This window comes from Schistocerca serialis, chromosome 4, assembly GCF_023864345.2.
Source record: "Schistocerca serialis cubense isolate TAMUIC-IGC-003099 chromosome 4, iqSchSeri2.2, whole genome shotgun sequence".
Taxonomy (NCBI): Eukaryota; Metazoa; Arthropoda; class Insecta; order Orthoptera; family Acrididae; genus Schistocerca; species Schistocerca serialis.
Genome location: NC_064641.1, coordinates 140,331,950 through 140,359,173, shown reverse-complemented (window position 1 = coordinate 140,359,173; position 27,224 = coordinate 140,331,950). Strand labels below are relative to the sequence as shown.

General features: G+C 39.1%; 1 protein-coding gene across 1 annotated transcript in view; it reads right to left on the bottom strand.

Moving 5' to 3' along the window:
- LOC126474182 (nucleotide exchange factor SIL1) overlaps nt 1-27,224 on the bottom strand; it is a 113,024-nt gene that overhangs the window by 5,814 nt on the left and 79,986 nt on the right. Inside the window, exon 5 of the mRNA XM_050101644.1 lies at nt 11,206-11,406. Coding sequence (XP_049957601.1) covers nt 11,206-11,406 — 201 coding nt within the window. The remainder of the gene's footprint in view (nt 1-11,205; nt 11,407-27,224) is intronic.

The window sequence follows — 27,224 nt, the reverse complement described above, 5'->3', positions numbered from 1 at the left end:
TGAGCAAGCAGTAAAGGAAACAAAAGAAAAGTTTGGAGTAGGTATTAAAATCCATGGAGAAGAAATAAAAACTTTGAGGTTCGCCAATGACATTAGCAAAGGACTTGGAAGAGCAGCTGAACGGAATGGACAGTATCTTGAAAGGAGGGTATAAGATGAACATCAACAAAAGCAAAACTAGGATAATGGAATGTAGTCGAATTGAGTCGGGTGATGCTGAGGGAATTAGATTAGGAAATGAGACACTTAAAGTAGTAAAGGAGTTTTGCTATTTGGGGAGCAAAATAACTGATGATGGTCGAAGTAGAGAGGATATAAAATGTAGACTGGCAATGGCAAGGAAAGCGTTTCTGAAGAAGAAAAATTTGCTAACATCGAGTATAGATTTAAATGTCAGGAAGTCGTTTCTGAAAGTATTTGTATGGGGTGTAGCCAAGTATGGAAGTGAAACGTGAACGATAAATAGTTTAGACAAGAAGAGAATAGAAGCTTTTGAAATGTGGTGCTACAGAAGAATGCTGAAGATTAGATGGGTAGATCGCATAACTAATCAGGAGGTATTGAATAGAATTTGGGAGAAGAGGAGCTTGTGGCACAACTTGACTAGAAGAAGGGATCGGTTGGTAGGACACATTCTGAGACATCTAGGGATCACCAATTTAGTATTGGAGGGCAGTGTGGAGGGTAAAAATCGAAGAGGGAGACCAAGAGATGAATACACTAAGCAGATTCAGAAGGATGTAGGCTGCAGTAGGTACTGGGAGATGATGAAGCTTGCACAGGATAGAGTAGCATGGAGAGCTGCATCAAACCAGTCTCAGGACTGAAGACCACAACAACCTGTCTTAACATTCCTTGTGAGACCTGTGGCCACACCTGCTCTCTCAGCCTTGTGCTAAGGCGTAAGGAGTCAGTAGCCCATTCCCTCTTTCATTTTCTGCTCAGTGGCACACAAACCCATCCTGTCTGTCACTCTCCCTTCTGAGTGAAGACAGACCAATCAGATGTTATGTGTCAGAAGACACAGTGACAACCAGGTCACCAGGGGATTCCAATGGCATAAAGGTGTTGCAGCCTCATCACTGATGCCCCGATGTCACCACAGCTTTGAGCAGGAACCAGAAGCCTGTCAACCGTGCCCAACACACCATCCAACTGTTTACAGGCAGCAGCCAATTCTCTTCATGAATGCTCACAACAAGCATAGCCCATATCCGTATATAAATACAAAGCAGTCAGGTGTAACAGAGAAAGTACAAACACAGCCCCAAGAGGGTGAAAATTATCTGGCTGTGGCACTCCTGAGGTGAATGTATACAAAATATAAACTAGGAGGATAAACAGACACTAAAATCTGCTCTGCAGAATTTTCACTATTGCCTAAAGTAAATACTAGTCCACTGAACACAAGTGAACAGCACACAGGCAGACAACAAACTCAGACTACCAACAAAACGAGTTCAGTGTTTTTTAGATGGCATTGAAGGCGATACTAATAATCACTGTTACAAAATGAAATGCACAAACTGCTACATAGATACTAGCTCACTGATTACAAGTGGACAGCTCACACTCCGCATATGGTTTTAAAAAGGATTTTTAATGTCATTTTATCGAAGTATTGTCAGCACATGGCAGTTTTTACTGATGGTTCAAAGCAAGTGGACAATGCAGTGTTCTGTTATCTTCCCAGCTTTAATCATTAAAATCCCCCTACTAACTCACTTCTCAGTGTACTACGCAGAGCTCTGGGTGATCAAGAAGGCACTGGAGCATACGAGACTTCTCACTGTGGAAGGTTTCTTGTCTATGCAAACCTTCTTAGTGCTCTGCAAGCTATTCAGCAAATGTTCCCAGCAGATAGGATAGTTCAGATGGTCAAAGGCATTAGTCACCTGCTACACAGGCAAAATAAAGAGGTGGCCTCCTGCTGAGTGCCTGGGTACACGTGGGTCGAGGGGAATGAGAAAACTGACAGAACAGCAAAAGCAGCCTGCCAGGACAATACAACAATTCCTGTAACATCCCATATGTGCCACGGGTGACAGAGTGTTGGGAGAGTGGGAAAGACAATTGCTGGAAGTGGCCAAGAAAAAACTGCATCAATCAAACCAATTACTCACTCATGGTACACTTCCTTTCGATATCTGAGAAGGGATGAAGTGTTCCTCACTCACCTTCATATTGGACACAGCCCAATGATGCATCCTCACCTCCTGTGCATGGAGATCCACTGGAATGCACTGTTTTTGGCATCCCACTCATGGTGCATTAATGTCCTGTGTTTTGTCTACTAATAGGAAGCGGTGTTTGGTCTACTGAGGAACCTGCTCTCAATTTTAGGTATAAGTAAATCGTTCGCATTTTGCGTGGTGTCGGACTGCTGTGCAATTTAAATATGGCTTGCTCATCCTATTAGTTTTGTGATCAACCTGCCATCTACTGTTTTATTAATGTGTGACAACAGTTTGAACAGATACACTGGTGATTCCATGTGAAATTTTTTACTACTGTGGCTGTAGTTATAATACCTTTGCTTTTTATTTTAACTACTACTCATAAACCAGTACCACAATCTTGAGAAAGGGCACTACTGACCATGTTGTTTAGTGTCCAACAGTTTTGAATCAATCCATCAATGCATTCAAGGATAAAGCTCCTGACTAGCTGCTTTGTTAAGCAACAAACAAATAAAAACAATGAGGCAGGCAAAATTGATTTAGTAGAAACTTAACGCAGGAACGATGACACTGAAATCAGTAGCCCACCAAGTGTGATTATTTTCTTCTGGTAGTAACTAGCACATTATTAGTATCTGCTGTTACTTTGGCTCTGTCACTGTAATCAGATAGTGCTCAAGTGGTATTTCCTGACTGACAAATGTGCAATAGTGATTTTTAACCATAAAAACTGGGATAAGCAAATCACTTCTTATAACATGTCAGTTTTAATTTTCTAAGTAAGCGGACTATAACAAACCATTTAATGATTTTTTCACAGTATAATTTGTTACTTTCCTCTCAGTTTGGCTTTCACAAATAATTATCTATACATAAAGCCATATATGATCCACAACTCCTGGCAGAGCTAAAAAAGAAATACTATCGGTATACTCTGTGTCCTTGTTGAGGCCTCTGACTGTGTTCATCACAAAGAAAATTTACTTGGAAAACTTAAAGTGTTATGGCATTTACAGCACCCATGTCATATGGATGGAATATTACCTTCAGCCGGCCGCGGTGGCCTAGTGGTTCTAGGCGCTTCAGTCCGGAACCACACGACTACTACGGTCGCAGGTTCGAATCCTGCCTCGGGCATGGATGTGTGTGATGTCCTTAGGTTAGTTAGGTTTAAGTAGTTCTAAGTTCTAGGGGACTGATGACCTGAGATGTTGAGTCCCATAGTGCTCAGAGCCATTTGAACCACTTGTTACCTTCATAACAGGAAGCATAGTGTCACACTGATTACCCTAACCACATTAACAAAACTGAACTCTGAATTAGGGACAGGTTGAATAAGATAGGGAGGCACACAAATATCGGTATTTGGTCTAATGTACATAAATTACCTTAGACTGTCTTTACAGGACTGCTAAACAAAATCTTTTCCTGGTGGCAAAAGCATACCAACAAAGGACCTCAATCAAATTCAGACAAAGCCCAGACGACAACTCAACAAGCTTGTAAATGTTTCACAGCAAACAGTCAAATTTTAATCTCACAAATACTCATTTTGTGCTGCTTTGAAGGAATAAAAGTCACTTCTACCAGTAATAGACATCAATGAGAATTCATGAAATGAAATAGGATGTGTAAAATTCTTCAATGTTCAACTGTATCACAAGCTAAAACAGAGTCAATACTTTGCTGAATTGATGTGGAAAAGTATCTGAGTTATAAAAAACTAGAATTTACACCAGAAGCAAAAAATGTTTGCTGGATTGTGAAAAAAGAATTTTATTTGTGTAAACTGGTAACGAGACAGGCATGCAACGGAAGTCAAGTAATATAAATTAAATGAGTGTATCATGTTAAGAATAAAATATTAAAGGAAAGGAAATAGCATTAACAAGTTCTTGATAACTTACTTGCCCAAAATTTTTAATCCAAAAATTCCAGTGTGTCCAATAAATCTTCATTTTTAGGTTCACTAATCAAAGTCCTGCTCTCGAGCAACAGAAACAGTTCCGTGCCAATGACAGTGTCCAAGAAATGTCCTCTCATTCAGCTTAATAAATGCAAAGGATAGCTGTACGAAGATAACATTTTTTTTTTTTTTCTTTTTTTTTCCACAGTGGCTGTACTCAGGTGTTGCTTACCTGCCCTTGTCACATCTTTAGAAATTTCAGGTTTCATGGGGACATCACTGAATGACTGTGGCAAAGGTGTCATACTTGCTGCTAATTTCATCTTTGCAGAGCTGCAGTTATCTGCTAACTTCATGGTTTCATATCCAACTTTATGCATTACTATGTCATCTATCAAGAAGTCAGTTTTGTTATTCTGTTGCAAATTAAGCTTTCCCACAGGCAGATTTAGCTACATCAGGGCCTAAGTACTCAAGACTCATGAATCCCCTTTAAAAAATTACGAAGAAAGAAGAAAAATGTGGAGGTTAGCCATTTTTCAAAAAATGAAAAAAATATTAAGTAGTAGTAATAGTAGTAGTAGTATTCAATAAAATTTTGAAGTGATATGTGTATACTTGCTTTACTTCTTAGCATCTATCTCACTTCAGCAGGGTCAACTCATTTGCAAATGAGCTTACATCTTGCGCAATATTTGGTATTTTTAATGGTAACTCCCACTGTGGGTTTATCATTCTGTAATTGAAGTTTTCTGTCTTGGCTGTTTTTGTCAAGTATTCACTTTATTGTATCTTGCAGAATTGGCCAATTTCGGTCTTACAGTCCATTTTCAAGTGCTGTCGACAAGGAAACAGCTCAAAGATACAACAGGTATAAACTGACAAACTTATACTTGTTATAAACCTCTGATCCGTTTCTTTGTAGACTGCACTTGAAAATGATAACTGGTTAGGTTAGTACTATATTTTTTGCTGTATGGCTGAACATATGTAAAGTGTGCCAGTTGAGTACGTGTGCCGAGAGAATTGATCAATAGCAGGAAACAGTTGTGTATTTCAAACTGCTTCCCTGGGTTGTAAAGTCATCAAGGCATCTATCGTGAGAGTTGCGGTGCCTCCAGAGCTTTTAGCATTGCCTGGGATCCTTGACACAGCAGTGCCTTCTGATAAGCCTGTCTTACATGGTTGCCATTCACCTTAGGGTGAATGATGAACAGCGAAGCGTCATGATTTTCTGGGCATAAGTCAAAAGTGCGTACTGGCCATGTGGCTGACCCCTCATGCCTTAAAAACAGGTTTGGTGTAGAGCCCATTGCTGAAAGAACATCTGTCTGTTAGCGCTGTGGCTAATTTCCCTGAATGACCTGGTCAAGTGCAGAGAGTGGGTTCGCTAACTGAGAGCTCTAATGTTAAGTGAGTAATGAAGCTCCTTGGGGAAATAAGCACAGGCAGCTCATGAATGAGGGCCAGTGTCCACACTCCATACGGTATGTCCATCAGAGGGTGAAGGGGTTTCTGCAGGCAACCCTGTATGACCTGGTCAAGTGCAGAGGATGGTTTCACTAGTCGAGAGCTCCACATTAAGTAAGTAAAAGAGAGCTTCTCAGGGAAATCGCAGACAGCTCGAGAATGTGAAGGCCAGTGTCCACACTCCACATGGGATGTCTGTCAAAGGGTGAAGCAGGTTCTGCAGGCAATTAGTGGGTGGAATGAGTATAGCTGGCTGCAAGCTGTGGCTCATATTGGCACAAATGATGCCAGCTGCTTGTGTTTTGAGGCCGCCCTCAGTTCTTACATGCAGCTGGTTGAATTAATGAAGAAAGCTTGTGATATAGTTTTGTTGAATTTTCTGCTCTTTTTGTCAATCCAATCAATTTGCAAGCACTAGATCTGTGTCTAACTACCTACTTCAGTCAAATGTCCTTTGCTCGTCACAAACTTAATTTAGACAGTAAAAGTTGATTCCGCAGAGCTTTTTTTTTTTTTTTTTTTTTTTTTTTTTTTTTTTTTTTTTTTTATTTAGTAATGTGGTATATACTGGCTTTCTGGCTGCACAAGTATCCAACAAAGTGGTACAGTCTCCTAAAATTATGAGTATGATCAGCTGGGAAATCTGCATGTCATTTATCTATATGGAATGCTGGGAGACATGACAGGGAGCTACACATATACCCTCCTCTAGAATTCAGCAATGGTGGTGCTCTTGGGCCTGTGTTTATTTCTGTGTTCTGCAATACATGGCAAGTGGAAATACTCATGTAGGCTTATAACTTATAGATCCAAAGTGAGCAGATGGTTTTTGGATAAAATAGTTACTCACATATGATAGTTCTTCAACATGGAATTGGCAATTATTCTACTTGACAGTTTCTGACATTTCAACTCTTACAGTATGAGCTAGCTACGAGTGATCCTGTATTATTCTTGATGACAGCCTGTAGAAAGCTTACTGTCTACACAGTTTTGCAGATTGGATGCCTTACATGCTTGGGTTCAAATAGCTGTTATCAAATATGCCGAGATATTGTGTCTTGTCCTTCTCATGTGTGATCATCGCTAATGTGGTTAGCAGAACGAGTCTGTTGATACCCTGAAGATGCAGTCACTGTTTCAGGAACACTGCCTCTCCATCAGAGAGAGAGAGAGAGAGAGAGAGAGAGAGAGAGAGAGAGAGAGAGAAAGTGTGTGTGTGTGTGTGTGTGTGTGTGTGTGTGTGTGTGGGCGCGCGCACGCGTTCATGCGTGCTTTGTCAAATTCAGAAGGAGGCCTTTTGGCCAAAAGCTTACTTGTTTAACAGTCCTTTTGTTTGGCTTATCTGTGACTCAACATCTCTGCTGTATGGTGAGTAGCAATCTATCCTTTTCATAATATTGTCATTATTCCATCCTGGATTTTCCATAGTGACTGGACTACATTGTTTTAGGAATTTCAAAATGAGTTCTTTTTTTTCCCCAGTTTAAATTCTCATCAACATGGACGCCTAAAAATTGTGAAGTTTCCACTCTAGTTATTATATCCTCGTCATTGGTGTGGTACCTCCAGATGTGCAGAGCACTAGTGTCATCCACAAAAAGAACTAATCCTGTATTACATGGAAGATTGTTTAAATATATGAGATACTATAGTGCACCTAAGAGAGCACCTTGTGGAACCCTGTAATCGATTTCTCCCTGGTTAGAAGAATCTCCCCTGCTTACACTGTTTGAATTATCAAGTACCACTTTCTGCATTATTTTGGCCAGATATGACATTATCCCTTTTTTGCCTATACCATCAACGCCATGAAATCTTGGTTTATCTAGGAGAGTATTGTGATTCACACAGTTATATGCCTTGATAGGTCACCAAAAATAAATTTTGTTATTTAATGCCCACTCCTGTGCAAATGAATTCCACTTCACCCCCCCACAGCACCTTTGTGGAAAGTTATTATGGAGCCATTGTTGGTCCTGTAACACAATACTTTGATTCATATGTTACGTTCATCCTCTTACTCATAGGATAAAACAGTTTAGCCTAGGTTGAATTGGTTTATCGTAGTTAGAATTTACATGCTTTAGGATAAACTAGTATGTCCTAGTCTGAACTAATTTTGCATAGTCAGACCGCATGTCGCTGCCTGTATGAACAGGAATCCCCGAATCATCTCTGGCTCGCCCCTCGCACTTGTCAACCGCTCTTCACTTGCACTGTTCTTTGTTTTGAACGGTATTTTGCATTGACGAGTGCCAATCAAAAGCTGTGGAGAGAAAAGTTTCTGGAGGAAATTTTGCAGAGTGAAAACAAAAAGTCTTCTCATTATAATGTGTTATCAGTAGATGAATATGCAGATTTGGTTAAACAAGCAGAAGAGGCAGAAAAGTTGGAAAAAAGATCATTATTACAAGAAAGAAGACAAACAATTTGCTGTTTTGAAAATTAATGAAGTGAAAAAACTCATTGCATGGTGTGAAACGAATATAAAATACTTTGTTCCGGCTGACGAACTTAATGATGTGATTGACACAGCTCATGTAGCTGTGGCTCATGGTGGTCGTGATAAGATGTTAGCCGAGGCAGCAAAAATATTTGCCAATATCACAAAGGAAATGCCTCTATTTATCAATGTGTGATGTTTGTCAACAAAAGAAGACAAAAAAGAAAAGAGGGCTAGTTTCAAAGCCAATTCTCCATTCGGAAATGAATAGTAGATGCCAAGTCAATTTGATTGATTTCCCAACACAACCAGATGGGAATTTAAAATTCAATCCAGTATACCAAAGCCATCTCACAAAATATGTTTTCCTTCATGCGTTAATATCAAAGAGGACTGAAGAAGTGGCTTATCATTTGAATGACATATTCCTAACTGTTGGGGCGCCATGCATTCTTCCATCTGATAATGGCAGAGAATTTGTCAATAATGTTATACGTGAACTCGAAAAGCTTTTGTCAGAACTGAAAATTGTGCATGGAAAACCAAGGCACAACCAAAGTCAGGGTTCTGTTGAACATGCCAACCAAGACATTGAAAATATGATAAGGACAACAATTCGACGAAGTGGTCGGAAGGATTAAGGTATGTCCGATTCATGAAAAATTGACTAACCACACAGGCATAAAAAAAATCACCTTACAAAGCATTATTCAGAGTCAAACCTAGAGCAGGATTTTCCACTTCCTCGTCGTTGCCTCAACAAATCATAAATGATATTTAGGATGAAGATGACCTAAAGAAGGCAATCAAAGATGACAGCAATACTGAACAGTACGAAGACAGTGATGATGATAACATTGTGAAAATTGACACAAAAGGCATTCAAAATGCTAGAAAAATTAAAAAAACAAGTTAAAAGCATGAAAGCTTCCTATGGCAAATCCCATCCACCAGCTGCATTGGAGACAACGTAACCATACCTATCCCAGATGTAGATAAAGGCAGAGGTGACCTTCGAAACATAATTGGAGTAATACTTCAAAAGACTGATGAGGGCCTCTACAAAGTTGGCACCAAACACGACATACTTCAAAAACATTATTGTTGTTGTTGTTGTTGTGGTCTTCAGTCCTGAGACTGGTTTGATGCAGCTCTCCATGCTACTCTATCCTGTGCAAGCTTCTTCATCTCCCAGTACCTACTGCAGCCTACATCCTTCTGGATCTGCTTAGTGTATTCATCTCTTGGTCTCCCTCTACGTTTTTTACCCTTCACGCTGCCCTCCAATGCTAAATTTGTGATCCCTTGATGCCTCAGAACATGTCCTACCAACCGGTCCCTTCTTCATGTCAAGTTGTGCCATAAACTCCTCTTCTCCCCAATTCTATTCAACACCTCCTCATTAGTTATGTGATCTACCCATCTAATCTTCAGCATTCTTCTGTAGAACCACATTTCGAAAGCTTCTATTCTCTTCTTATCCAAACTATTTATTGTCCATGTTTCACTTCCATACGTGGCTACACTCCATACTAATAGTTTCAGAAACGACTTCCTGACATTTAAATCTATACTCGATGTTAACAAATTTCTCTTCTTCAGAAATGCTTTCCTTGCCATTGCCAGTCTACATTTTATATCTTCTCTACTTTGACCATCATCAGTTATTTTGCTCCCCAAATAGCAAAACTCCTTTACTGCTTTAAGTGTCTCCTTTCCTAATCTAATTCCATCAGCATCACCCCACTTAATTCGACTACATTCTATTACCCTTGTTTTGCTTTTGTTGATGTTCATCTTATATCCTCCTTTCAAGACACTATCCATTCCGTTCAGCTGCTCTTCCAAGTCCTTTGCTGTCTCTGACAGAATTACAATGTCATCAGCGAACCTCAAAGTTTTTATTTCTTCTCCATGGATTTTAAACCACTGCTTCCCTTTCATGTCCCTCGACTCCTATAACTGCCACCTGGTTTCTGTACAAATTGTAAATAGCCTTTCGCTCCCTGTATTTTACCCCTGCCACCTTTAGAATTTGAAAGAGTGTATTCCAGTCAACATTGTCAAAAGCTTTCTCTAAGTCTTCAAATGCTAGAAATGTAGGTTTGCCTTTCCTTAATCTTTCTTCTAAGATAAGTCTAAGGTCAGTATTGCCTCACGTGTTCCAATATTTCTATGGAATCCAAAGTGATCTTCCCCGAGGTTGGCTTCTACTAGTTTTTCCATTTGTCTGTAAAGAATTGGCGTTAGTATTTTGCAGCTGTGGCTTATTAAACTGATTGTTCGGTAATTTTCACATCTGTCAACACCTGCTTTCTTTGGGATTGGAATTATTATATTCTTCTTGAAGTCTGAGGGTATTTCGCCTGTCTCATACATCTTGCTCACCAGATGGTAGAGTTTTGTCAGGACTGGCTCTCCCAACATTATTGCAGGTGTAATTTTATTAAAATTTTTCATAATTTTTTGTAATAAAATATAAAAACTTCTTTTTTATTTTATTTTTTAGAGCTGATTTTGATGTCTGCATTAAGAAGTTTTTAGATGTGGGAGATATTAACCAGGATATTGAAATATCTTTAAGGATTGCAACCACAAAACATTCCGTTGGATAAGGCTTTGTGAAATGCAGTTGCATGAAAAACTGTACAACAAACAAATGCAATTGTAAGAAAAAATACGCTGCAATTCCAAGTGCCAAAAATAAGTAAATAACCAATTTGCAGATAAGTCGATCTAGTGATAAATGTGAAATTACTGATCAATTAATAAATAACTTTAATGAATAATACTGACTATTTTATTTCTATTCCTTTATTCAGTTTACTTTGAAAAGCTTATAGAAGATACAAACTAGGTGAAATTAGTTCAGACTAGGACAGATCAGTTTATCCTAAAGCATGTAAATTCTAACTATGATAAACCATTCGACCTAGGCTAAACTGTTTTAGCCTCTCAGTAAGAGGATGAACGAGTCTGAGGTAGGTGAAACTAGTTCATCCTGAAATTGGGTTTGGCAGGTAACACATACACATCAATGAAATCTGTAATTAAATTCATGTGATTTAATGATTTCTCCTGAAGTAAAAGAAATAACAAAAATATTCTCACTAATAATTATCCACCTTCATAAACAAATATGGAAATAAATCTAAATTTCCTTTGTCATCCTCATTAAACTCTTCCTATACCAGGAAACTTACCTTATTGAAGCCTTCTGCAGGAACTTGAGCCTGGCTTGCTAGCAACTGGACAACCCTCCGGCACCAGCCTTGTTCCGAGAGATGAGCCTCCAAACCAGCTTGTTCATACTGCCTTATTCGTTCTTCTCTCTGTTTATCTTCAGCCATAAGAGCATCGGTACGTTCTTGCAGTAGATCTTGCAGCAGAGTTGCAACTTTCAGCTTAAGAAGAGCAGAAACAAAAAACAATTACAGTCAACATTAAGTTTGATATTAGCAAGCATCTACTGCAATCGTACCTTCAATATACCTGCAAAAACTATGAAGCTTCTACGTTTTTCATTAGTATGTATCAACAGCATTTTCAAATACTAATGGTATTCTTTGAGAATATGAGCAAGCATTTCAAGAATCCAGTGAATTGCATAGGGACAGTGCTAAATGAATCCCTTACCCATCACACTTACTTGTAACCATAAATTTATATCTCAAATCACCTAGCAGTTTGTAGCTGTTTTTAAATCACAACAGGGATAAATTAAAAAACAATCTTTTTAAAACATTGAAGTTTTAACGGTTTTGGTACTTTTAACACATTAGCTCGCAAAGTGATTCCGTAATGTGCATCAATTATTAATAGAAACTGCCACAAAAGAATACAAAATTGTGTGATTGCTATCATAACTGTGTGCCAAAACTTGATTTGGATTACATAATTCATGTTTTTCAAAAATTCAAGCCTGCATAGCCAGTCATTAATTAATGAGTGCTTCAAATCTTCAGAAGAAGTCTGTGGTTCACTGAACTACAGCCTTAGTAGCAAATAACATTGGTATTATTTATATTACATATTTTCCAGTGGAGCACTGTTGGATTCTATTATTGTCATCAGATGTCAACATGAAGGAGAACATGGCAAGGAGACAGAATGACCAGCCAGGGGATGAAATGGTAATAATGCTGCTATTCGAAGCAGAAAAAACAATTTCTTATTTTCGGAACTGTTAGTTTCTTCTTCAGTGAGCCAAGAGGATTAGGAGGGGCAGGTCATTCAAAACAGAGGATGAGGGGAGACAAAGATTTTATAGTTTTTACAAGTGAATTCTGCATATGAAAGAACATTCTTGTAAGTAAATGTGTGTATAAAACTTCCCGGCAGATTAAAACTGTGTGCCGGACCAAGCCTCAAACTTAGGACCTTTGCCTTACATGAACATGACTCATGACCTGTCCTCACAGCTCTGATTCTGTCAGTACTTCGTCTCCTACCTTCCAAACTTCACAGAAGCTCTCCTGCAAACCTTGTAAGCCTAAAACTCCTGGAAGAAAGGATATTGTGGAGACAGCTTAGCCACAGCCTGGGGGATGTTTCCACAATGAAATTTTCACTCTGCAGTGGAGTGTGCAACGACATGGAACTTCCTGGAAGATTAAAACTGTGTGCCGGCCCTAGGCACAAACTTGGAACGTTTGTCTTTTGCGGGTAAGTGCTCTACCATTAGAGATTATTCATATTATTATCAATTTTAAGCTTTCTTTAACAGAAAGCTCCAAACCAACACCAACAACTATAGGTCAGGTGTACATGCTGATGTCACATGCAGAAGATGAAAATGAAATAATCATGGGGGACTCAAACTTTCAGTTACTAAGCAGAGAATTACTGGAGAGGAGAGAGGTTATGGTTTCAGAAATAAGAATGAAAGAGAAGAAAGAGTACTTGTGTTCTGCAATAACAGCAGATATTCACGTTCAAAAATCACTATACGACGAGGTACCTGAAAATGGCCAAAATACACAGGAATGTAACAGGAATATTAGGCAGTCTGCGGTCTGTGTCTGATGCTATTAGAACCTGTGGTTTGTTTTATGCTAGAGTGTCAAATGGATTGTAAATACTTGTTGGATGCTGAAAAAAGAAAACATAGGTGTGACATCCTAAAAGAGCAGTTCTGGCAAAAGCATTCATAAAATAAATTTTTAAACTCAATTGACAGTGTTTCAGTGAATGCACAGCATGACATTAAAGAATGTAGTGCTACTAAAGTTCCTTCATCAGTAGATAATTCTGAAGAACTGTATGTTTTGTGCAATAACTAGTGGCAGATGAAACTGTCCCGCTAGTGGAAATAGCTAATAATACTGTTACTGCAGAGGAAACTGCAGCATGCCAAGATCAAAGAAAATCATCAAAGGAAGGTAACAGCCTTAAGTTGATGATCTTAGCAAGCCGGGAATCTGGCTATATATTGCCAAAGACAATTTTAGGATAAGAGCAATTAAGGAAGATTCACAAGACATAAGTGAAAAGAGTCACATTTCCTGTGGGTAATGAGACAAGAAGGTTTTTTTACTGTTTTTCATTGCTTCCATCATCTTTCAAATGATGAAAAAGGTAAGCGAACATGGATTGTATATTCCCAGACAAAAGATACTGTGTATTGCTTTTGTTGAAAGTTGTTCAATTCAAGTGCTGGCGCTACCACAAGAAATGGTTTAAGAGACTTGCAAGGACTTATGAAAGTTCTCTCTAACTATGAACTGTCCCACAATCATATTACTGAATTGTGCATGTGGAAAGTGCTTTTGCAGAAAATTAAAATATAAAAATTAATTGATTATGCAACTGAAGATCAAAGAAAACAGATCAAGATCGATTTTGTTAAGGTTATTTTCCAAAGTATGTTTTCTTGCCAAAATAAATCTTCCATTACGAGGTGACCATGAAATGTTGGGAAATCCAGGTAATGAAAACTTTTTAGGACAAGTAGAATTAATTGCCAAGTTCGATCCTGTATTAAATAATCATATTAATCATGTGGTTAAACCTGATGATAGAGATTTGGTGAGAAGATTCCTCCGCAGCGAAAAACGCCTTTGTTTTAGTGATGTCTGTCTCAAATCCTGTATCATTTCAGTGACACTCTCTACCCTATTTTGTGATAATACAAAACGTGCTGCCCTCCTTTAAACTTTATCGATGTACTCCTGCGTTTGCTGCGTGGCAATTTTACGATGGATCCGCGAACAGGACAGTGCATGTGCATCAAATTCTGTGTGAATCTTGGGAAAAGTGCTACGGAGACCCATGCAATGATTCAACAAGTGTTCGGGGGACAGAGCATGAGCTGTACGCATGTGTTTGAGTGGCTTGCTCAGTTCAGGGCCGGCCGTACAGACACCGAAGATGATGCTCACACTGGAAGGCCCGTTAGCCGCACAACACCAGACATTGTTGCCAAACTTCAACAACTGGTTCATGCGGATCGACATCGAAGTATTATAGACCTTGCGGATGAAATGGGTATTGGTTATGGGACATGTCAACGAATGTTGACTGATGAATTGGACATGCATCGTGTTGCCACAAAATTTATGCCAAGGATCTTGACTGCCAATCAGTAGGCACAGCGTGTTGAAGTGTGCACGGACCTTCGCCAGAGCACATCTGATGATCCAACCTTCTTGTCACTAGTTATCACTGGTGACAAGAGCTGGGTTTACGGTTATGACCCAGAGACAAAGCAACAATCATCCCAGTGGAAGAGCCACGAGACAGGTGTAGACCAAAGTGAAGAGCATGATCATTGTTTTCTTTGATACCAAGGGAATTTTGCACAGAGAATTCATCCCACCCAATCAAACAGTGAATTTCGTGTACTACTATGACATTTTGCGATGGCTCCGTGAAAACGTGTGGCAATGACAGCCCGAACTTTGGCGTCAAGGAAACTGGCTGCTGCATCACGACAACGCGCCCTGTCACACGTCCTTGCTCACCAGGACCTTCTTGGCAAAAAACAACGTGGCAGTTGTACCCCACCCACCGTACTCGCCAGATTTGGCACCTTGGCGACTTCGCGCTACTCCCAAAACTGAAACTCAAGTTGAAAAGCCATCGGTTCGACTCTCTAGAGATGATTCAAAAAGCATAGCTGGCGGTGATAAACACCCTCAAAGAACAGGATTTCCAGAAAGCATTTGACCAGTGGCAGAAGCCCTCGGATCGGTGTGCACATGTGGATGGGAACTACTTCGCGGGTGATGGTGACCATTAGTCCAAAGATAAGGTTTTCAACAGATGGCAGCAGCAGTCCCAAAAATTTTGGATAGCACCTCTTACTCCGAAAGATGTAGGCAGTCTCCTTAGTAGACCTGTTACATTTTCTAAGTGTCCTGTCAATAAAACACAGTCTTTGGTTGGCCTTCCCCACAACACTTTCTACGTGTTCATTCCAATTTAAGTTGTTCATAATTGTAATTCCTAAGTATTTAGTTGAATTTACAGCCTTTAGATTTGACTGATTAATAGTGTAACCAAAGTTTAACAAATTCCTTTTAGCACTCATGGATGACTTCACACTTTTCGTTATTTAGGGTCAACTGCCAATTTTCGCACCATTTGGATATCTTTTTTATATAGTTTTGCAATTTGTTTTGATATTCTGATGAATTTATTAGTCAAAAAATGACAGCATCATCTGCAAACAACCTAAGATGGCTGCTCAGATTGTCTCCCAAACCGTTTATATAGATAAGGAACAGCAAAGAGCCTATAACACTACCTTGGGGAATGCCAGAAATCACTTCTGTTTTACTCAATGACTTTCCATCAATTACGCACTGTGACCTCTCTGACAGGAAGTTACAAATCCAGTCACATAACTGAGACAATATTCCTTAAGCACGCAATTTCACTACAAGCTGCTTGTGTGGTACAGTGTCACAAGCCTTCTGGAAATCCAGAAATACGGAATCAATCTGAAATCCCTAATCAATACCACTCAACACTTCATGTGAATAAAGAGCTAGTTGTGTTTCGCAGGAACGATGTTTCCTAAAGCCATGTTGACTGTGTGTCAATAGACCATTTTCTTCAAGGTAATTCATAATGTTTGAACACAATATATATTCCAGAATCCTGCTGCATATCGACATTAATGATATGGGATGTAAATAAGTGGATTACTTCTACTACCTTTCTTGAATATTGGTGTGACCTGTGCAACTTTCCAGTCTTTGGGTACGGATCTTTCATTGAGCTAACAGTTGCATATGATTGTTAAGTATGGAGCTAATGCATCAGCATACTCTGAAAGGAACCTAATTGGTATACAGTCTGGACCAGAAGACTTTCCTTTATTAAGTGATTTATGTTGTTTCACTACTCTGAGGATATTTACTTCCATGTTACCCATGTTGGTAGCTGTTCTTGATTCGAATTCTGGCATATTTACTTCATGTTCTTTTGTGAAGGCATTTCGGAACGCTGTGTTTAGTAACTCTGCTTTGGCAGCACTGTCTTCGATAATATCTACATTGCTATCGTGCAGAGAAGGCATAGATTGTTTCTTGCAGCTAACACACTTCACACATGACCAGAATCGCTTTGGATTTTCTACCACATTTTGAGACAAAGTTTCGTTGTGGAAACTGTTAAAAGCATCTCGCATTGAAGTCTGCACTAAATTTCAAGCTTCTGTAAAAGATCGCCAATCTTGGGGATTTTGTGTCTGTTTAAATTTGGCATGTTTGTTTTGTTGTTTCTGCTACAGTGTTCTGACCCGTTTTGTGTACCAAGGAGGATCAGCTCTGTCATTTGTTAATTTATTTGGTATAAATCTCTCAATTGCTACCGATACTATTTATTTGAATTCAAGCCACATCTGGTCTACGCTTATATTATTAATTCAGAAGGAACAGAGATTGTCTCTCAGGAAGGCATCAAGTGAATTTTTATCTCCTTTTTTGAATAGGTATATTTTTCGTTTATTTTTGGAGGATTGGGGGGTTACAATATTCAGTCTCGCTGCAACAACTCTGTGTTCACTAATGCCTGTATCCATTTTGATGCTCGTTATTAACTCAAGATTATTTGTTGCTAAGAGGTCAAGTGTATTTTCACAACAATTTACTATTCGTCTGGGTTCATGAACTAACTGCTCAAAATAATTTTCAGAGAATGCGTTTAACACAATTTCAGATGATGTTTTATGCATACCTCAGGAATTAAACATGTATTTTCACCAACATATCAAGGGTAAATTAATGTCACCACCAACTTTAATCATATGAGTCGTGTACGTGTTTGAAATCAAACGTCCATGCCACACAGCCCCTGCTATGCATGTAGCCGCCTCCTGCGTATAGTGGACACCTGACATATTCAGCGGAACCTGAAACCCAACCACCCTTTGGTGCAAGTAGAGGAATCTGCAGCCTATACAGTCGCAGAACCGTCTGAGCTTCTGATTCGGACCCTCCAATCAGCTCTGTACCAGAGGTCCACAATTGGTCCTGTCGACTATGGTGCAAATGGTCAGCTCTGCTTTCATCTTGTAAGCAAGACTGGCAGCCTTTACCACTTCTGTTAGCCACTCAAAATCAGAGAGACACTCTTCTGATACAAAGTAACACACATCATTGGTACCAATGTGAGCAACAACCTGCAGTTGGCTGCACCCTGTGCTCTTCATGGCATCTGGACGCACCCGTTCCACATCTGGAATGACTCCACCCGGTGTGCACTGCACATTGGTTTTCTTTCCCTTCTTGGCAGCTATGTCCCTAAGGGGCCCCATAACATGCCTAACATTGGAGCTCCCAACTATCAATAATCCCACCCTATGTGACTGTCCAGATCTTGCAGGCTGAGAGGTTTCCTCTGAAACAGGACAGGCGACAGCGTCTGGCTCAGCGACAGTGTCAGCCACAGACAGCACCTGGAAGCTGTTTGTCAGACAAACCGGGGAGGCTTTATGTGTGGCTGCCTGGGAAGTCTTTCGCCGCCTACTACGCCCTGGGGTGACCTCCCACTCAAACACAGGTGAGGGGTCAACCTCAGTGCAAGCAGTAACTGGGCTGGCCACCGGTGAGGACCGATCAGAGGACTTAGATTTGCTAGATGTCCGTTGGATCCCCACGGCCGGCCCACAACAGCGGCGCCCATCCACTGCAGCCTCAAGCTGTGTAACTGAAACCATCACAGCCGGAAGCTGAGAGCGAAGTGTCACCAACTTGGCTCACATCCACACACAACAGTTGCAGTCCCATAAGACCTTCATAACACATGCAAAAATGATCCAATGTGTTTCAGTGAAGTACCTAGCCTCTTGGAAGAAACCTCAAAATTTTAAGTTTTCTTTGTGTGCTGTGATATGGCATAATGTCTTTTGCCATGTCAACAGAGTAAATACAGTAGTTCAGCAAGAAGGTGTGCAATTACACACTGCAGTAAAATTAATAAAATCAACACTTAGTTTAAATGAAACAATACCTGAGAAGGAAAGTTGCTAATCACCATATAGCGGAGATGCTGAGTCACGACAGACACAACAAAAGGATTCACACAATTATAGCTTTCAGCCATTAAGGCCTTTGTCAACAGTAGACACACACACACACACACACACACACACACACACACACACACACACACACACACACCCCTGCAGTCTCAGAAAATTGAAACCACACTGCAAGCAGCAGCACCAGTGCATGATGGGAGTGGCAACTGGGTGGGAGTAAGGAGGAGGCTGGGGCGGGGAGGGGGAGGGATAGAATGGTGGGAGTGGCAGACAGTGAAGTGTTAGTGCCAACAGTTTTGAAAAGGCCAAGAAAGAAGCAGAGGAATTGTTTGCATCTTTAGGAAATGTTGCCGAGTTAACAGAATCCAGATCTGCAACTACTAACGGGCAATTTTCTCACAAAAGTTAGGGGAAGAGAACTGCTGAAGGGTAAACTACTACTATGTTGTGACAGACACCACTATTATGTCTTTGAAGGGAAGGTTTCAGCAGCTCAGTAACTGTTGTGACGTGTTCCTAGAAAGCCTGCAGAAGCTTTGAGAGACCCTAAAATGCATTTCGAAAGCATAAATTTGCAGGATCTTGCAAACGGATTGGAACTGTTGCCCCCTGTGCTTTCACAAACTACAGACACAAGTATTCAGTATGTCTGTGAAATGAACTTGCAGGACGTTTTTCCAAATGCAACAATTGCATTAGGAATATTCCTGCACATGCCAATGTCTGAAGCTTCTGCAGAATGTAGCTTTTCCAAGTTAAAGATCTAAACTATATCAGATCTTCAATGAGAATGAGCAGCTAAGAGGTTTTGCAATAATAGCAGTGGAAAGACAGATTGTGCATTCACTTGGCATGGAGAAACTGGTGAAGGTCTTTGTTGCTCAAAACACGAGAAAAATGAAGATTTAGGTCAGTAATTTTTTAACATAATGTTTTCATGATTTAGTAGGTTTTTCCCTGTTTTATTTATCATTAGACAGAATCTATTAACTTATATGCCTAAGTTTGCATGGTTGTAGTGGTGCATGTAATAATTATTAGTACCAAGGCAGCCAGGCTTAGCTTGAAACTACTGTAAATTACTACTAAAGTGTAGTCATCAATGATAAAATATGACAAAAACAAAATTTAAGAATGCTTGTAAATATAGTGTATTTCTACAACAGCTCTCATTGGCTGCTTGTTTTGACTGTAAACACAGATCAATGTTTCATGCACTCTGAAAACTGAGTGTTGAACCAGGTTCTATTGCTTCTTAAAAAGTAAAAATTACATGTCACACGCAGTTGTTATAGCTTCTGTAATATCTGTAGTAATCTGGCATTCCCTCAATGCATATGAAATACTGTAAGTAGGTTTTTTAGTTCATTTCAAAATCACCGTATACTTATTTGCTGTTAAATCTGTGAGTTAAAGAAAAACATTAAGTCTGGCATGATGATTCCGAACATTCTTTTCAAGAATTATTTTGCAAGGGACTTTGCAACAATGAAGTTCTTTTCCATACCATAATGTGGCACAAAGGAGATTTTTCCAAATGTGAAACTATTGTGGCAGATGTCAGGATGGCCTTTCTGAAAGATTAGGAAAAATATTTAGTACAGTAGAGCATCGATTATCCGAAGTAACTGGGGGACATGGGTGTTCGGAAAACTGGTTTGTTCGGATAATCAAACTGTACACGTTTATTTGCCCTACAAAGTAACATACAAAGGCAACTTCAGTAGGAATATATAGTATGTGGCACAGTTTATTAAACAAAAATATATACATATTACATACGCATTTTGCATGAACAATACACACAGTATACAAAATTAAAATTGGATAAGTGGTTGCAGATTCACCTTCTTCTAACCTTTTAATGATCTCGTACTTGTCCCTCATAGAAAGGACAACACGTTTATGTTTAAGCATTTTGTATCGTCAAGTTCACTTCTTCACGCAGCAGCACACAAGTGGTCCTAACAGAGAACAGAAGGTGACTGCACCGTGAGAAGCTCTTCTTGGGGGCCCGCAATCTTTCAAACTGCGCAGAGCGGCACGCCTCAACTCTAAGCTGGTGCAGCTGTTACTGTGAACAGTTTTGATACTGCCGCTACTTCTACTGCCAGTGCCAAGCTGATAGAAGTGTGCTGATTGTTGAAACACAGCGACTGGTGGCTTGGCCAGTCAGCAGCGCCTTGTGAAGGCCCCATTATAAGCAATGTTCTGCCAGCGGTGGCCCAGTGCGGCGACTACTGTGGGAAACTTGGTTTGGGAGTGAGGGGGATGATGGACGGTAGGATGGGAGAGTAACAGGTGTGAGCGAGTACACAGTTCGATTAAGCGGTCATTCGGTTGACCGACGCTCTACTGTAATTTACTACAACAGACACAATGAAAATCAGTTCAGAATTGGTTCAGTATTATCATACTGTGAGAAATGCCTATTATGTTTTAATTCCAGTTGGCATTGGTTTTTACATGCAGGTTAGTTTATTTTAAGTGCATGTTAGTATGTTTTTGGTGCATATTTTCCTTGTTTTAGTGTATATTTCAGTTTTTTTGTGCATATTTTAATGCCTAAGTGCTCACATTTAACATGGCAGGACCAGCAGGTGACCGAGCTGGAGCAGCAGCACAGTATGTTTACATTAAAAAAAGATGAACAGAGATATTGTGAAAGTTACACTATCTGGTATTCTTACAACTCGAGGTTAACATTCTACTCTCCATATAAAAAAATAACTAAATTTGTTTTTAGCAATAAGTACTGGCTTACCATGCAAAGTCGCAAGTAAGCGACTACTTAATAAACTCCCGGCCTGTTTCATACCCAACACACATTCATAACAGTCATATATAATCACAAAAATCACACAAGTTGTAAACAAAATTACTTTGCAGAAAAAGAGTGGAGGTCCCAAACTTAGACTTCGCAGGAGGGGTGGGGGGGGGGGGGGGGGGGTGGGGGGGGGAATTTCCTTAAACTGGCCCTGCTGATGCTGTATGCAGTCGGACTGTGATAATGAGTACTACAGTTGATGAGGAATGGACATGCTTGAAAAGGGTATCCATAGAAGTTGGACAGAGAAATGTGGGTACAAAGAAAGCAAATGTGAGCAATCTTTGGGTAACAGAGGAAATACTTCGTTTTGACGATGAAAGAAAGAAATGTAAAAATGTTCTTGAAAAGAGAGAATTTCATCAATATAAGCCACATAGGACATGATAAGTGGGGAGTGCAAGGAACTTTAAATGAAATGCACATCAAGTGTAGCGTGCATAGAAGAGACAGTGGATGCACCTGTGTCAGGTACTTCATTGACATCAGTAGCAGAATTTCTTTGTTTTCAGATGAAATTTTTTAATTCCCACTTTCTACCAGAATGAAAATCAAAAGCGGGGGAGGGGGGGACTTACGACTAGTGTGTAAATAGTCAGTATGTTTGACACATCTTTCACTTAGAAAGTTTACTATAATTGTAAAACAGTCTCATTTCACAGCAAATGAGAGGTCAAAACAATGATCCATGAAACATGCAAGCAATTAAGTAAGTAACACACAAACACACACACACACACACACACACACACACACACACACACACTCTACATATGTATGCAACTGTGTGCCACAAGTAAATAACAATAGACTACGCTCGTTACTGTATAACAACCTATAAAAGAAAGAGTCTATAAATGAGTATTATATTTAATACTCATTTAGACTCTTTCTTCAGTGGAATAGTATCTTACAGCTTGTTATTTGAAAACAACATATGGAAAAAGAAGTTCTGTTCAACAAGGAGACACCATAAGAGGCGTTTCCCAGATGGCTCTTCTGCACTGATGACATGATAGCATGTTCAAAAATACCTGAAAAGGATCCACTTAACAATGAAATGTAAAGGGCACTTCAAAAAACACAATGATTTTGAACTGTGAAAGATCACACAAGAAGAAACATTTAGTATTTACTGGAGATCTCAATGTAGACTTCTTGAAAGATACGGACAGCAATAGTTCATTAAAATCATATTTTGGTTGCTTTAATCCAATTTCAGTAGTCAGTTTTCCAACTCGTGCAGAAAGATTGTAAGACACAGGTTGACAACATTTTTATAGATAGATGTGAGGCTGAAACAATGTGTACCCAACTGTTTTGGACTATCTTATGATTCACAAAATTGTGTGTGTGTGTGTGTGTGTGTGTGTGTGTGTGTGTGCGCGCGCGCGCATGCCCAAAATCTTATGGAAGAGAAAGAGGGAAATTTATACAAAAGCCAGAATAAATCAAGGTCAGACATTACCTGCACACTACAAAAAATACTGTAATATTTCAAGGATAGTCATTAAAATGTCAAAAAATAGTACATCCTCACAAATTAATAATGCAGATAAGATTAAAACTACTGGGATATTGCCAAACAGGAGATTTGACAACCAGACTGTGTACGAAGTACCATAACAAACTAAATGACTTGTGTGACCGATAATTCACAAGCTGCAGGTACTTTTAACAATCACTTTCTAAATGTAGCAGCAAAAATATAATTAAATGGTTTAGTTGAAGTAGCAAGAGAATATATTAAAAAATGTCATTCCACAAAACTTTCAGCAACTAGAAGGTGTTCAAGGAATTTCAGACAGAATTGTTTTAACTTAATAAAGTAATGTCCTTACTTAATATATGTACAGTGCATTACTGGAACAGGGAATATTTCCAGACACATTAAAATATGGAATTGTTAAACCTCTTCACAATCAAACAATAGAAACTCCAGATTGGAGTATCAACAATATTAGCGAAGGGGTAGATTGCTCAGTGTTACCGAAAAGTGGCTCTGATGGTGAGTTGCAATCAATCCTTTTCCTAAACCTCTTTGTAAGAAAGATGACAAGACTTAAATAATTATCATCAAATTTTGGTATTTAGGCTTTTTTTTAGGAGTATTTGAAAATGTAGTGTATTCAAAAGTAGCCTCAAATATAAGTAGAAACAATGATTTACGTAGTAGATCACAGATTGGATTCCAGAAGGATTTCTTGACTAAGAATGCTATTTATACATTCATTCATCAAATATTACAAGCCTTAAATAAAAGTATCACCATTAGGAATTTTTTGTGATCATTCCATGGTGTTTGATTATGGCGATCACTTTACCCTCTCAGAAAAACTCAAGTTTTATGGAATCAATAGTCATACACACCACTGGTTTGAATCATTCTTAACAAACAGAACATTAAAAGTTGAGGTGAATAATTCAAACAATGGAAGGATGGGATATTTTAGTGACCATGGGGAAACCACAAAGGATGTACCACAGGGTTCAATTTTGAGTACATTCCTATTCATTACATACTGGAATGAATTGCACTTAGCATTTAACAATGAGAAGTGGTACTTTTTTGCAGACATACTAGTGTTATAATAAATCCCATTAGAGAGAAGGCAATAGAAGATACTGTTAATGATGTTTTTCAAATAATTATTAAGAGGCTGTCTGAAAATGGACTCTCCCTAAATTTTATGAAAACAAATTATATTCAGTTCTGTACGACGAAGAAACTAATACCAACAACTGAAGTGGAACATCAACAGCAGTTAGTAAGTAGAGTAGAATGCTTCAAATTTTTGGGCATATATACCAATGAAAATTTGAATGGGAAGAAGCATATTACTGAGGTGCTTAAACAACTGGGTTCACGTACTTTTCGTCTTCGTATAATTGCTAGTCTTGGAAACAAATGAATCAATCCCCTGACATATTTTGCATATTTCCACTCAATGATGTATTATGGAATGATTTTCAGGGGTAACTCACCACTTAGGAAGTACCGATTGCACAGAAGTGAGCAGTAAGAATAATGTGGTGTTCACCCGCAGTCATCATGTAGGTATCTCTTCAAGGGCTTAAGTATTTTAACTCCACAACCACAATACACATATTTGATAATGAAACTCATCATAAATAATCCATGACAATTTGAGAAGAACATGATAGCCATGCCTACATTTGAGGAAAAAAGATGACTTTCATTATCTGATGAATCAGTTGGTGGGGAGGCTTGTGGGCCTCTGCAATACAAGCAGCCGAACCACAGGTGCAACGCAGCCGAACCACAGGTGCAACCACAACAGAGAGGTATCCGTCAAAAAGCCAGACAAATGTAGGGTTCCTGAAGACTACTCAGGAGGATGTTTATCAAGAGAAACAAAACTGGCTTGTATGGATCGGAGCGTGGAATGTCAGATCTCTTAATTGGGCAGGTAGTTTAAAAAATTTAAAAAGGGAAACAGGTAGATTAAAGCTAGATATAGTGGGTATTAGTGAAGTTCAGAGGCAGGAGGAACAGAATTTCTGGTCAAATGAACACAGGGCTGTTGTTGTTGTGGTCTTCAGTCCTGAGACTGGTTTGATGCAGCTCTCCATGCTACTCTATCCTGTGCAAGCCTCTTCATCTCCCAGTACCTACTGCAGGGCTATAAATACAAAATCAAACAGGGCAATGTAGGAGTAGGTGTAATAATGAATAACAAAATAGGAACATGGGTAAGCTACTACGAAGAGCACAGTGAATGCATTATTTTAGCCAAGATAGACATGAAGCCTACACCCAGAGTAGTACAAGTATATATGCCAATTAACTCCACAGATGAGGAGCAGATTGAGGAAATGTATGATGAGATAAAAAAAAATTACTCAGATACTTAAAGGTGATGAAAATTTAATAGTCATAGGGAACTGGAATTAAATAGTAGAAAAAGGAAAAAGAGGGAAAAGTAGTAGGTGGATATGGACTGGGGGAAAGGAACGAAAGAGGAAGCTGACTGGTAGAATTTTGCACAGAGCATAATTTAACTATAGCTAACACTTGGTTTAAGAATCAAGAAAGAAGGTTGTACAAGTGGAAGAGACCTGGAGACACCAGAAGATTTCAGATTGATTATATAATGGTAAGACAGGTATTTAGGAACCAGGTATTAAATTGTAAGACATTTCCAGGGGCAGATGTGGACTCTGACCACAACTTATTGGTTATGAACTGCAGATTAAAACTGAAGAAACTGCAAAAAGGTAGGAATTTAATTAAGGAGGTGCAACTTAAATAAACTGAAAGAACGAAAGGTTGTAGAGAGTTTCAGAGGGGGCATTAGGAAATGACTGACAAGAACAGGGGAAAGGAATTCAGTAAAAGAAAAAGGATTAGCTTTGAGAGACAAAATAGAGAAGGCAGATTAGGATCAAGTAGCTAAAAGAACGATGGAAAACCAGTCCTAAGCAAAGAATGGAAATCAGAAAGGTGGAAGAAGTGTATAGAAGGTGTACACAAGGAAGATGTACTTCAGGGCAACATCATGGAAATGTAAGAGGACATAGATGCAGATGAGAAGGGAGATATGATATAGCGCGACGAATTTGACAAAGCACTGCAAGACTTAAGTCAAAACAAGCCCCTGTTCCATTGGAGCTACTGATAGCCTTTGCAGAGAGAGCCACGACAAAACTCTTCCATCTTGTGAGCAAGATGTATGAGACAAGTGAAATACTCGCAGCTTCAGTAAGAATATAGTAATTCCAATTCCCAGGAAAGCAGGTGCTGACAGGTGTGTAAATTACCAAACTGTCAGTTTAATAAGTCATGGCTGCAAAATACTAACACGAGAAAACTGGTAGAAGCTGACCTTGGGGAAGATCAGTTTGGATTCTGAGAAACATAGAAATTCTTACAAATTCTAAAGGTGGCAGGGGTAAAACACGGAACAAAAGGCTATTTACGATTTATACAGAAACCAGATGACAGTTATTAGAGTAGAGGGGCACAATAGGGAAGCAGTGGTTGAGAAGGGAGTGAGACAGGTTTGTAGCATATCCCAGATGTTATTCAATCTGTATATTGAGCAAGCAATAAAGGAAACAAGAGAAAAATCTGGAGTAGGAATTAAAGTCCAGGTAGGGTTGCCATAATCTCGGAATCCAAAACCAGGACAAAACTTACGGTCACCGTAGCCGATCGAAGGAAATAAGTGGAATAAGGAGTCCTCATACCCATAAGCTAAGGAAAATGTGCATTTAATTAATGATCCAGACTTTAGGAAGGACTGCTTCATTAAGAAAGCATTTATTACAAAAAATAAGAATATGCATTACATTATTCAGTACACGAAGTTCTATTGTCATCATTAGAGCTTTTCTTATACCAATCGTATTTCTCAGAACCTTGAATAGATGAAAGGAACTTAATCTGGTTCTCAATCAGTTTATGAAATTCACTGCAACTTACATTTTTCATGTTGTACTGTATTTGCATCATTGCATTAACTGATTTTACTGTTAACCTATTCCTTTCTTATGTCCACTGAGAATTCATGAGGGAAAAAGACTCTCTCTACATTGGCGTTATGACTGGGAATGGAGAAATAAAATTCCACAATTTTCAGCAACTCTGAATACTGCTCACTAGAAATACAATTATGAATGAAGAACACCCATTTCTTATGTGACATCATATTCTCAAAACTTTCATCTTTGACCTCCCCCAAAACACACTTTAATTTCAGTACTTGGAAACTGTTCAGTATATTCCTCCCTGTACTTAACGTTCCGTCTAGCTGACATTATTAAACCACCAGGCAAATAATAACAACTATTTAATACAATATAACACAACGAAATCGCAAGCACAACAAACCATGCGAACATTCAACAAGCTAATCAAAGAGGATAATACTCTTCATTGCCTG